Raw genomic sequence first — 12,138 nt, 5'->3', positions numbered from 1 at the left:
GACCCAGCTCCTCACGGGGCGTCCCCGCGGCTCCCAACGGTAGCTCGAAGCCTGTGGGCGAGGCCCCGCGCGTCACAGAGAGGCGCGACGGAGCTCTGTGAGGGCAACGGCTGAAACGGGGGGGAAACGCCCCAAATATGGGGGAAGTTAGAACACTGAGGGGAGACCTCATTAACATGTGTCAGTATCTGAGGGGAGGGCGTCGAGAGGATGGAGCCGGTCTCTTTTCGGGTGTGCCCAGCGACAGGACGAGAGGCAACGGGCACAAACTGAAGCCCAGGAGGTTCCGGCTGAATATGAGGGGACACTCCTGTGCTGTGAGGGTGACAGAGCGCTGGGACAGGCTGCCCAGAGGCTGGGGGGTCTCCTTCTCTGGAGATTCAAACCCCGCCTAGATGCCATCCTGCGCAATGTGCTCTAGGTGATCCTGCTTGACAGGGGGGTCGGACTAGGTGATCTCCCTAAGTCCCCTCCAACCTCGGCCATTCTGGGATTCTGCGAAATGCCCAAAATGTGGAGGAAATCATGGAATCATATGCCTGAGGAGCCTGGAGAGCAATCCCCAGGCAGGTAGAAAGCAGTGCTGGGTGGTGGGGAAAGCCCTCCCCGCTTGGTTCAGCGAGTGGTTATGGGCCAGCTGGAAAACGGAAAGGAACCACCTGAAGTTCTGTGCCAGTTTAAAATAAACGTTCACCTTTGCTCATCTCACCAGTGTGCTCTCCCCATCTCTTCGCATGACCACTGCTTAGATATTAAAGGATATACAGACATATGTGCAAAATCTGTTTGGAGGCCTTATTACGGGTTAGGAGGAGGGTACTGCAGTCTTTTTAGTTGTGAAATCTCAAATGTGTCCTTAAAGAAGTTCTTTCCAATTCCAAACCCACAAAAGACTAAAAGTTTTTGCCAACTGACAGAACTTCATGTTTTCATTAGATTCATAAAAATGGGCAAGGCAACCCTTGTAATCCACACAGGTATTAGCTGGGAAGAGTTAACCCTACAAAAACTGAACAAATAGTTCTTTATAAAGACATATTTACCTTCCCACTTTTGCTCTCTGTAGATTCAGAAGAAGGTGCAATTAAAAAGTCAGGTTTTCAGAAGCTTGTAATACAAAATTGGATTTGGTACAAAAGCAGCTGTAACAAACAGCTTCCACTGAAAGCCACCCTCTATCACACAGGATAAGCAATCAGCCCAGCATTTAAATGTCCCAAAGCATATCAACAGCAGCTTAAAACCAAGTAGTTGTTTTTAAAGCACGTGCATAGGAGCTGAATGACAACTTTAAAACTTTTATTATTTTCATAAATTGAAATTGTGAGGCTGCAGCATGCTGTTAATCCATATTATCTAGTTAGAGCTATAAAACTGTCTGTATTCCTTACCAGTACAGCTTGGTCATCTTCCATTTCCCATATTCACCACAATCGGAGTGTTGCTCAGAAAGCAGGTCATCTCAGCACAGGATCAACCATTTTTCAGAGTAAGAATTAAAACCCAGTCTGAAAATGAGCCCTGGACGCTGCTCTGCTGACTGCAGGGGCCCTCTAGCGGCTTATGCATAAGAGCGATTAAACCTCCCGCACCCCCATTCGTCTGCATTTCACTGAGGAAGACCTGGATTAATGACTAGTAGGGAGAAAATGTTTTCCAAAAATTACATAAAACGCTTGATTTTGTTTAGATGCCAAGGCAAGGTAGCATGCTACTCTTTTTGCTCATTTAAAAAAAAACAGAAAAAGGTTAAAATAAAAACCACTGAAGATACACACAAGACCTGGAATATGGTTAAATTTAACCTAGGATCTTAAATACTTCTGTGCAGTTCAAACCACGCTTGTAGGATCCTTTTATCCATACATTCTTCTACATTCATTACTGCAAGGCATCTTCCCTTAAACTACCCCTCCTCAAAAGAAAGCACAAAGGCTTCAGGTCATACAAAAGAGCCTCTTTGGAGTGAATTGCTTTAAGTGCACAACACTTGTGTCTGACTCCCTGACTGCATCCAGATAAAATTCAAGGTATTCGTTGAAACCCAGGTGTTAAAACCATTTAAACGAGGCCTACCTACTCCTCAAGTCATATAGGTAAAAAAATGAGGCTGAGGAGATTCCATTAATAGTTTGTTTTAAAAGATAACCAGCACCACACTCTCTCTTACTTTATTTTGGTGATGCCAAGGGACAGTTAGGGATGAAGAAGGCTGATTTAACATAAAAAATACCACAAAAAGTTAGATGCAATAACAAGATTGGTTAAAATTTCTCAAAAAAAAACAATACTGAATTAATTTTTCCTGTACCAGAATGAACACAACATCAAATTTATTTTTACTCTTAAATAGAACATCTTTATTCAACCAAATCCAAACTGATTCCAAAACTGTAGGATTGGCTTATAGAATTAGTTTTGCTATTTATCCATTCAAAATCCCTTACATATTGCTTAGAGAAAAAAAAAAAAAAAAAAAAACTTTGACATTTTAATTCGAAAAGCATTTTGCTAGGAAAAACGTGAGAAAAAGTGAGAATCCTTTTTTTTTTTTTTAATAATCCTTTTCTGTTTCTCCAAAGAAAAATGGAATAGTGAGGAAAAAATGAAAAGTTTTTGTTTCAAAGTTACAGGAATACTTTGCTCTGCTTTACAAAAATGACTATCAAGAAGTGTGACTTCCAAGTGACCTAGACAATGGTGACATTAGCAGACACATCAAGAGCTGGGAGTGACCAACAATGCAGAGTTTTAAGGTTGTGGTCTTCAGTCCTGCTGCAATTCTACCCTGCACACTAGGCACTGCACTCTAAGCCTAGCTAACCACTTTGAAGTTCTCTTTATTTCAATGAAGATGAAATACTTTTACTTTGAAGATTTTGGTTCAGGGGCCTAAAGGCTCACTCCCCGGAGCAAGCGAACCAGCATATGCCACGTTATTACATGACTGGCTGAAGAGGATGAACGTGTCCTGTCCCTTGAATGTGTTAGGAGCTTGTACCGAAGAGCAGGCCACAATCCCAGGGCTGCATTTTGAAAGCGTTATCATCTTTTACTTTATAGAAAAGTTAGGTTTCCAGCCAAAAGTCTCTTCCAAGTTAACAGACATGTTTGTGGATGACTTTCAAGATCCAAATAACCTAGTGGACGCAACAGGAAAAAAAGTAGATGAGAACCAGGTACAGCATAATAGTCATGCCAATGCCATTTCAGCATGGAACACCAGAGCATATCTGGTGATCAGTTTCGCTCTGCCGTACATCAGACCATACAGCTTCACAAGTGAAAAAGCAAGCAGGTATTTTGCTAGCCCTTCTATCTCAACTAAAACCTGAAGTTTCCAGAGACTACTCTCAAGGCTGATTCCATTCTATTATGTGGTGGTTTCACCTCACCCCCAAATGAACAACATCCCCACATTTACGCTGAAATGCTGAATCAAATGATGTCATATCTAAGGCTAAAGGACTTGTACACTGCAGAGAGAAGGTTTTCATGCACTAAAGGTGCCCATATTAGCAAAAAACCTATGAGGTCAGTCAACACCTTTTGAAGATCTAAGGAGATGAGCGAAATGAGAAGTTATGATGGAACAAGAGAGTAGGAGAGAGCTGGAGAGACAGAGGGAGATCAGAAAAGAAACACACTTATAAGAAAAACCCAGAAGTATATGACTTCCAATAAACAAATGACAAGATGCTGCACTGCTCTACTTACACAATCATACAGAACATCATGAAGACGTTCCACAAGGCAATGAAGATTCGAAAATATCTAAGACTCAGCAAGAACTCTCTGATATTATCACCTAAAAATCAAGAGGAAAACAAACTTAGATGTGAAAATTACCTAATACATCAGCAAGTCACGTTTTCAACACTACTTGAAAAACAGGAGGAACATAAAAATACAAAAAGGTCAAAATAACCACAATTAAAATTTTAGGTAAAGATGTTCCATACTACATCCGGTACATCCCTACTGTGAGTGGCTGGTAAAATAAACAATACGTGATAAAAAGGGGTCACTTTTAAAACAGGAAGGACGGCCTGCTGTCATAGTCTGCAGCCTTCTGTCCCCTTCAGCAAACAGAGCTACAGAGGAGCGATGTGTGTGTGCGTATCATGCAGATGGAAACCCGGTTGCAAGCAAAGCGTTACCTCTGCACCACAGGCACCTACACTTCAAAAGGGAAAAAAAAAAGAAAAAAAAGAAAAAGGAGAAATGTTTCTGTATGTTTTCTCAAGTCACCAGTTTGGGGTCAAAATTGACAATTGTCATTCCTCCACGTAGGTGTCACGGAGCCAAATTTTAGGTTGCGATTTCGTAAATCACTTATTCCAGCCAGAAAAGAATTGATACTCAAACCAAGGGGGAAGGGGGGCGCGTCTAAACTTGTACTTGTGGTGCCTCAAACATGCTTTGACCGAAAAGTTGCTACAGAAAGCGCCCGTTCCTGCCCCGTGCCCGCGGCTCTGAGCGGAGGCGACCCGCGGGTGATGGCGCAGCACCGGCACCGGGTCCCGTCCGTTACCGGTTGTCGGCTCCCGGGACTCCTCGCCGAAGCCCTCCGTGTCTCTCTTCCTCCTGCGGGACAGCGAGGCGGCCGTTACCGAGCACTCATCGCACCCGGGGGGCCCGGAGCCGGGCCGGCAGAGCCACGACACCCCCCCCAAAACCCGACGTTACCACAAAAAAAACGGGGAACGACGCCTCCGCCCCACCCCGACCCCTCCACTCACAGCCTGAAGTTGAGCACGGCGCCGGCGTTCACCAGCAGCGTCCTGAGGAGAGACAGAGAGAGCTCGTCAGGCGCGGCCGGACCTCCCCCACCCGTTACCCCTGCGCCACCCTGGGCCCGGCCCCGCTACCCGCAAAGCAGCAGGTCCCCGATCATGGCGGCGGAAACGGCAGCGGAAACGGAAAGGGCAGGAGCACGGAGAGGGAGAGGCAGCGCCTGCGCCCTCCCCGTTGCCTCCCCGCTGTCCCCGTTCCCTCCCCGCCGCCCCTGAGGCACCGGGAGCGGAGGCTCCGCGCCCCCGCCGCCCGCCCGCTGAGGAGCGGGGTCCGCCCTGAGGACCCGGGTTCGAGACCGGCCGCCGCCTCCTCCCGCCGCCAGGCCCCGTTAGAGGCGAAGCCGCGCCCCGGGCCCGGCCCTCGAGGCGGGGCGGCCGGGCGGAGGCGGGGAACGGGCCCGGTGGCGGCGGTGGCGGCGGTGGCGGAGAGCGGCGGCCGCTGCCATGGATCTAGCGGGGGCTCTGCAGCTCGGGGAGCTGGCGGCCGCCTTCGCCGCCCTGCCCGTCTTCCCGCTCTTCGATGCGGCTTACTTCATCGTCTCCGTGCTCTACCTCAAGTACGAGCCAGGTCGGTGCGGGCAGCGGGACGGCCCGCCGTGCGACCGGGGAAAGCGGGGGGAGCCGGGGGCTGCCCGGCCACAGCCCCTCTGTCAGCGGCGTTGGGGGGTCCGGGGCTCGCCGCGGCCCCCGGCCGGCCGGCTGCGGGCTGAGGCAGAGCCTCAGGTCCTGGCACCGGTGTGGGGGCAGAGGGAAGGGGGCTCACTCAAAGTCATCTCGTGGTTTAGTTAAGGTGGGGACCGACCACGTTAAGGATCTAAACCCAGTCAGCGTTGGGTTCCGACCACGTTAAGGACCTAAATCCAGTCACTGAGCTGCTGTCCCCGGACTTAGCGTTGCATTTCTGTCTGGTTACTTCTCTATTTTTGTGTCAATGCTCCCCTCCTGTTTATACACAAAAAAGCTTTAAGTTAAACCTTGCTTTTTTCCGTCTTCTAGTCCAAGCCATAACCTGTTCTCAGCACCCTAAATGACCTTGCTGTGTTTGCTCCCTTGGGCCTATCTTGTAAAGATCGATAGATTTGCATCTCAGCTTTCGCTTTCTCCGCTGTTGCGGTCTGACTGTGCCTTGGTTTTTTCCAAATGCTGCCTTCTCTGCTGTATTCTAGATACTGCATGCGCTCTTCCCGCTCTGTTTTGAACAGTTTAAATGTAATCACCCTATGACTGAGGAAAAAAGAAAGCTGCTTTGGTACAATTTTTGAAGTCCTCCAGTTGTCGGATTTCTGCGCTATACAAGCAACATGCTGTTCTATTTAAACTCCATGTAAATAGAAGTGCTGGGTTTTCAAGGCCTGATCACTTACAGCTGTCTTCTAGCATTAAGTCCTGAACGGGACAGTTAACAGGCAACTCTCATGAAAATACCTTTAAGAGCCTGGTAATCCACTTGGACTGCATATGGCTGGGGTGTACTTTTCATTAGATTCCTACACTGCCACATCCCTCAGCTCCTGTACTAAAGATCAGGGTCAGGACACTACTGTCCTGTTTCCTCCTTGGGAACTGTGTGGCTTAATGGAGCCAAAGAGAAATAAGTGTCATTAATTTGAAGCCTCAAGCTAAACTTTGGGTTCCTACAGAACCAGCTCCATATCGTGACTGTTGCAGCTGTCTCGCTTCCACTGTCTCTTCAGCTGGTTCAAATGTCTTTGGGCATGGAAGAGTCTGAGTAGTCATAGTTTTAGCATATGCTGATTCACTTACTGCTATTTAAGGTGGGCCACCGTTGGTAATGTTGATATAACATTTTGGCATTCTTTCTTTAAACTGCCTGTTAGGTATCTGAAACACTGCATAAAGGACTCAGGAATCAGTTTAAGGCGATGAAAGAATCTTACAGAATTTATGTTTTTGAGAAACTTCCTTGAAGAAGCGCAGCAGTGGATGAAAATGACTAGGGGAATCAAAAAACAAGCAAACAAAAAAAAATCCTACCCCACAACAGGAGGTTGTGGGACGAGACCATAATGTATTACCAAAGAGTAACACTGTTTTAATATCTAGTTGTATTTTCTGAACTTAGAGGGCATTTGCAAAGTAGCACAGGAGCAGTGAAGAATCCTCAAATCCCCTTCTTTCAAATAAAGATTAAGAATGACTGTTCTATTTTTACAGGTTATCTTATGAATGAAAGAGCTGAACAGATTGTTCATGAATTCTAGAGGGCACCTAGGTTGAAGCAATGGAGAGAATGGTACTAGTATGTATTTTATTTTTAGACTGTAAAAATACATTGATTTCAAGGGAAAAAAATGTTCTTTCTGATTGCAGTAAGTAGGAGCAAATGTAGGAGATAAACTCTTAGCCAATTCATAAACTTCTAATGACTCAGTTGATATGAAACCTTGTGGGGGGCCTGCAGGCTGTGATCACGTGTATCATATCTTGGCTATATCCGGTACTGATCTGCTCAGGCTTCACAGAATATGCTTTTTTTTTTTTCATTTTGTTTTGCAAACACTTTTGTTTGACTTTTTGTTGTTGTTGGAGAACGTGCAAGGCAAGTGTCTTAGAAGGTCTTTAAGTTTCTGCTTGTTTGCTGAATTCATCTTCTCATTTAGAATTTGCTTCACAGGAGCTGTGGAGATGTCTCGTAAGAGCCCTTTTGCCTCTTGGCTTTGTGCTATGCTCCACTGCTTTGGAAGTTACATACTTGCTGATCTGTTACTTGGAGAAGCACCTATTCATTACTTCAGTAATAATTCCAGTGTCATCCTGGCCACAGCAATCTGGTGAGTCCTCTGTGCTTCATCTTACTTACCAAGCCTAAGACACTGCTGGCTGTGCACAAAAACCTTGTATGAGAAGGGAGGTATTCTGTTTGTGTGACACATGTATTATCTTCTTTGGATTAACTAGGGAAAGTGGAGGCGGTATGAAGTAGTCTGCAAGTCTTTTGTATTTCTAGATGTAGTTTCCAGTTTCTCTGACCAGCTGTCTAATGTTGTGATAATATGGGTGGGGGCCAATCACACTGCTGGACGCTTCTATTCATAGCTGCCACAGCTGGACCGTGGCCAAACCACAAAAGCAGCATGCACTGCTCTGATACCACATATAGCAGGAGAGCGGCACACAGTGAAGATTTGGGGGCGTCGTCTTCTCTGTGTTAGTGAAGTGTGCACAAACTAACCACACTTATTCCAAGTTTAATTGCCTCAGTGTGTAGGGGTTGTGTGTGCTTTCGCATGATAGAACCAGCATTTGTTTCTCTCTGACGTAATTCAGGCTAACACTGCAGTAGTCCTTATCCTCTCTATATATCCCGTGTCAAGACAAACAAATGGGTCCTTAAACTCCTTGCGTTTTTGTTCCAGGTACTTGATATTCTTCTGTCCCATGAACCTCTTCTACAAGTGTGTTAGCTTTTTGCCTGTGAAGCTCATCTTTGTGGCGATGAAGGAAGTGGTCAGAGTTCGCAAAATTGCAGCCGGGGTCCACCATGCTCATCACCAGTACCACCACGGGTGGTTCATTATGATGGCTACTGGATGGGTCAAAGGTGACACCTGGGATACTCTAAAGCAGCAGGGGTGCACCCAGCCTTGTGGGGAGGGATGGGGAGAGTCTGAGAGTGAAGCTTAAGGTCACCACATCACTCAGTGCTGACCAACAGGCTGGTTAGTCAGCTGGCTCCAGTTAATCACATTCCATGGAACGCAGATTTATTCATACTTGCAGAATGGTTGTCAGCTGAGTCATCATCTAACTTTAATGGAGGCATGAAGAATTAGGAGTCACTTATGGGTGTAGAGCTGAGGAATTCTTTATTCTCTCTCCTGTGTTCTACTGTCTCTGGCCTTGCCTGTATCTTTGCAGGGGGGTTCTTGCAGGGTTGAAACGGTCTGGTCGGTTTTCCTTTAGTTTTGTATTTGTAGTAAGCGTTTGTGCATCGGTAAACAGAACAGAGGCAAATGCCCTTTCCCCATCGGGAAACAATTCATGGAAGTCCAAAAAGCATTTCATAGAATCACGATTTTCAGGTTGGAAAAGACCTCTAAGATCATCTACTCCAACCTCTAACCTAGTAACGCTTGTCCTGCTCTGGTGTTCTAGGGTAACTTCTTTTAAGTTAGGGAAGAAAGTCATGAACCTTTTGTTCCCCTTGGGTTATCCGTATCTCTGGGACATCTAGAGGAGTCAGCAGAGCTCTCTTCTAGTGTGGAAGTTCTAGCTGTTTGCTTTTTCTGTTTCACAGGTTCTGGTGTTGCCTTGATGTCTAACTTTGAGCAACTGCTGCGTGGGGTCTGGAAGCCAGAAACAAATGAAATTCTTCATATGTCCTTGTAAGTAGCCAACCTGTACGTTTTCTGTCAGATTGAAAATTGAATTTAAAGAACCATTCAGGACTGGGTGCAAAGTACATAAACCTTCTAGACAAGTTCTTTATTTCTCTTCTAGCCCTACAAAAGCTAGTCTGTATGGCACAGTCCTTTTCACACTGCAACAAACTCACTGGCTCCCTGTCTCTGAAGCCAACCTCATCTTCTTTTTCACCATGTTCATGATAGTTTGCAAGGTAAGTTGACAGCAGATTTGCTACTAACAATTCTACAGAACCAGACAAAGGGTATAGAATTAAGCTGGGGATGTTCACCAGTTTAAACTGAAACATTGACTTGGGAATGCTGCTTTATGTCTTGTTCAGTGGGTTCTGCTTATATGGGCCCTCCTAACTTCCTAGAATTTCCTTGTAGGTGCCCATGTTTGCTTGCCCATGCAGAATGTTTGCATGATTAATTTCATAATGAAGTGAAGAACTGAAAATGTTATTTTCAGGAAAGTTAGTGATGAAAATGAGGTACTCCCCGGAGCAGTTAGAAAGCACTCACCAGTTTCTGTTAGTGAGATATTAGGACTAGTTCTTTGCATCTAGCTTTGGTAACCTTACTAAGCCACTATTGAAGGCATTGGCTGTACATACCAGGAAAGATATGTTCAGGAAACTATAAGCTAAATTCTCCGTCGTATAGGTAGTGTGCTAGAAGATCCTTGTGATAAAGCTTTGAGTTATGTATCAATAGGGCCGCTTATAAGATCTCGGATAAGTTGATTGCTCCTTACTAGTTAGCCTTTTGTAGCTGCTGTATGAGGTTTTTAACTCCAGGTATCCATTGTTATGTGGCAGGTTTTCATGACGGCGACTCACTCTCACGCCTCACCTTTTGCTCCAGTGGAAGGCTTCGTCTGCCCAGTTTTCTTTGGCTCAGTTTCTAGCGGACACACTAGTCATGATCAGCACGGGGCCTCCCATGAGGTTTCCCATCCACCGCCTCCTCCTGTGAAGTCAAAAGAGGAGCTTAATGAAGGCACAAGGAAACGGAAAGCAAAAAAAGCTGAATAAAAAAAACAACCAAACAGTAAACAGGCCAAGAAAAATCTTCCAGAGCTGTGTCTCAAAGCCACCTGTGGCCTCCTTTATCCTCCAGTCATCTTAGACTTCAGAGGAGAGGTGGAAGTCAGGACACTGTCAGGTCCCTGAATTTCATTTGAGCTTTCTATGTTGCTGCTTGCTTCTTTGTCTCTCTCTCTATTCTGATCATATTTTCAGGGATTTGTAAATTTGTGCCAGGATGATAAGTGGGTGCCAGTTCCCAAATTGTCAGCAATTATGATGCAGCATTTTCAATTGATGTGAAATCTTTCACTGTGTTTATTTGTGAATGGAGGTGATGGTTTGTGTTCCTGCAACTCTTCAGTTCCTGTGAGTTTTCATTGACCTTTTTTGATGTCTACCAAAACAACAAACTGTTTAGACACAATCAATGTGGAAATTGGATTTCATGCTCAAGGAAATTAAATGGTCTCTCATGAGCCTGATCTAATTTTTCCTAGCTCCCACATCTGCCATATCTCCAATTAATGTGACATTTTATATGCAATAAGGGCATCAAGTCTGGTGTCCTGGCCAAATTCTATGCTGTGAAACTACATTTTTTTTCTCATCCAAGCTCCCTCTGATTCTCAATGGATATAACATTGTCACTTTCTTAAACTAAGTCTTTGCAAGACCTTTGAAGTTGTAAAATGCTCTTAAGTGCTATGTATTGGTACTGTTGTTATACTCAACTGTTGTGTAGTGTTGCTGCACTGTTAACAATTGTGTGTCCCACCTCCAACCTGACTGTATTTACCTGGGGAAGAAGCATGGTTCTGGTTTGTTTGTAATGCTGTGGGATATAAGAAGGGTGTGTGGGTGTAAATAAGTATTTATTACTATTTATTTATAATTGTTGGGGTACCTAATGTGAATGGACCTGAAATCAGCTTTTTTAAAACTTTGCATCTTTACACAGGGGAATTGGATACTTCTCAGGACGGTCCTAAGCTGTGCTTGAAGCAGTGATTTTGGTGTGCTAGGGGACAGCCTGAACACCTACTGTATGCAAGAAGGAACACTTCCTATAGTCTTAACGTAAGATATAAGGGCTGAAGAAGTAGATTTCACACCAGCTGATTAAAACTACACCAGCTGAAGAAATTGATTATTCTTTATAGGTCCCTTTTGGCCTGGTCTGTGAAAGAGCTCATGCCCAATGAGTGAGGAAGAATATGAAATGCCTTGCGTGGCTCAGGGAGGAGTCTGTCAGTTTGTTCATGTTCTGCTTAGGGAATACTGGCTTTTAGGCTACTTTTAAGCTGTTCTTGTAACTGATTTTGTTTTTGGAAGTGTCATCTTAAGCATTGTGCCCTAAAGACCATAACTCATTCTGAGGTTGTTTTTGTTTGTTTGTTTTTGTTTTGTTTTTTATCACCAATGGCTGGGATCACTGCAATGGAAAAGGCATGCTTGGGGGTTTAGAACTGGGCTTTTATTTAAGCAGTGTGTCACCACGCCCAAAAGTAAGGATTGCTGCTGCCATCTTGCAACCGAGAATATAAATTGGAGGATTTAAGAAAAGTCTTTTCTTTTTCTTTGTCCCTATTTCCCAAATTGAAACTGTGATGGTTAATTAAAAAAAAAATGAAAAGATAATTAACAAAGAAAGATACTTGTATAAAACCAGATGAAAGCCAGTAAAAGAGGTCAAATTATTTGTGGGTTTGGGTTCAGAAAGTGCCTTAACTTGTGGGTTTCCCTCCAGTAGAAAACAGCTTCTACCTGACAACCGTTCAATTTTGCAGATACTGGTCTACTGAAACCTGATGTATCACTAGCATGCACAAGACTATAAATAATGTTTTATGAGGTGTTTGATTCAAGAGGGATTTTGCTTTATAAAAGTCCTTAACAAAATAAAAATTATGAAGTGACTCTGTCCAACGGCACATGAGGAACTAA

The 12,138-nt window shown here is 44.7% G+C and overlaps 2 protein-coding genes across 6 annotated transcripts; one reads left to right on the top strand and one right to left on the bottom strand.

Moving 5' to 3' along the window:
* Nucleotides 1–2,332: 2,332 nt before the first annotated feature.
* On the bottom strand, nt 2,333–5,113 carry SMIM7 (small integral membrane protein 7). Its single transcript, XM_035567784.2, has 5 exons — nt 4,872–5,113; nt 4,743–4,784; nt 4,535–4,587; nt 3,718–3,808; nt 2,333–3,140 (listed from the first exon to the last, which is right to left on the bottom strand). The coding sequence occupies exons 1-5, from the start codon at nt 4,895–4,897 to the stop codon at nt 3,125–3,127; spliced, it is 228 nt and encodes a 75-aa protein (XP_035423677.1). The 5' UTR covers nt 4,898–5,113; the 3' UTR covers nt 2,333–3,124.
* Nucleotides 5,114–5,133: 20 nt separating this feature from the next.
* TMEM38A (transmembrane protein 38A) lies at nt 5,134–12,125 on the top strand. Of its 5 annotated transcripts, none has more exons than XM_035567779.2 (7): nt 5,224–5,364; nt 6,972–7,050; nt 7,432–7,588; nt 8,174–8,358; nt 9,055–9,142; nt 9,258–9,375; nt 9,985–12,125. In XM_035567779.2, the coding sequence occupies exons 3-7, from the start codon at nt 7,443–7,445 to the stop codon at nt 10,198–10,200; spliced, it is 753 nt and encodes a 250-aa protein (XP_035423672.1). In that variant the 5' UTR covers nt 5,224–5,364; nt 6,972–7,050; nt 7,432–7,442; the 3' UTR covers nt 10,201–12,125. The 5 variants fall into 5 exon arrangements, with proteins under 5 accessions (XP_050571629.1, XP_035423668.1, XP_035423671.1 ...); XM_035567780.2 differs by having other exon boundaries at nt 6,972–7,056; XM_050715672.1 differs by lacking the exon at nt 6,972–7,050 and having other exon boundaries at nt 5,134–5,364; nt 11,153–12,125.
* The last annotated feature ends 13 nt before the right edge of the window (nt 12,126–12,138 follow it).

Source organism: Cygnus atratus, chromosome 26 (assembly GCF_013377495.2).
Source record: "Cygnus atratus isolate AKBS03 ecotype Queensland, Australia chromosome 26, CAtr_DNAZoo_HiC_assembly, whole genome shotgun sequence".
NCBI classification, from domain to species: Eukaryota; Metazoa; Chordata; class Aves; order Anseriformes; family Anatidae; genus Cygnus; species Cygnus atratus.
The sequence above is the reverse complement of the archived record's forward strand: the minus strand, read 5'-3'. Positions and strand labels throughout refer to the sequence as shown.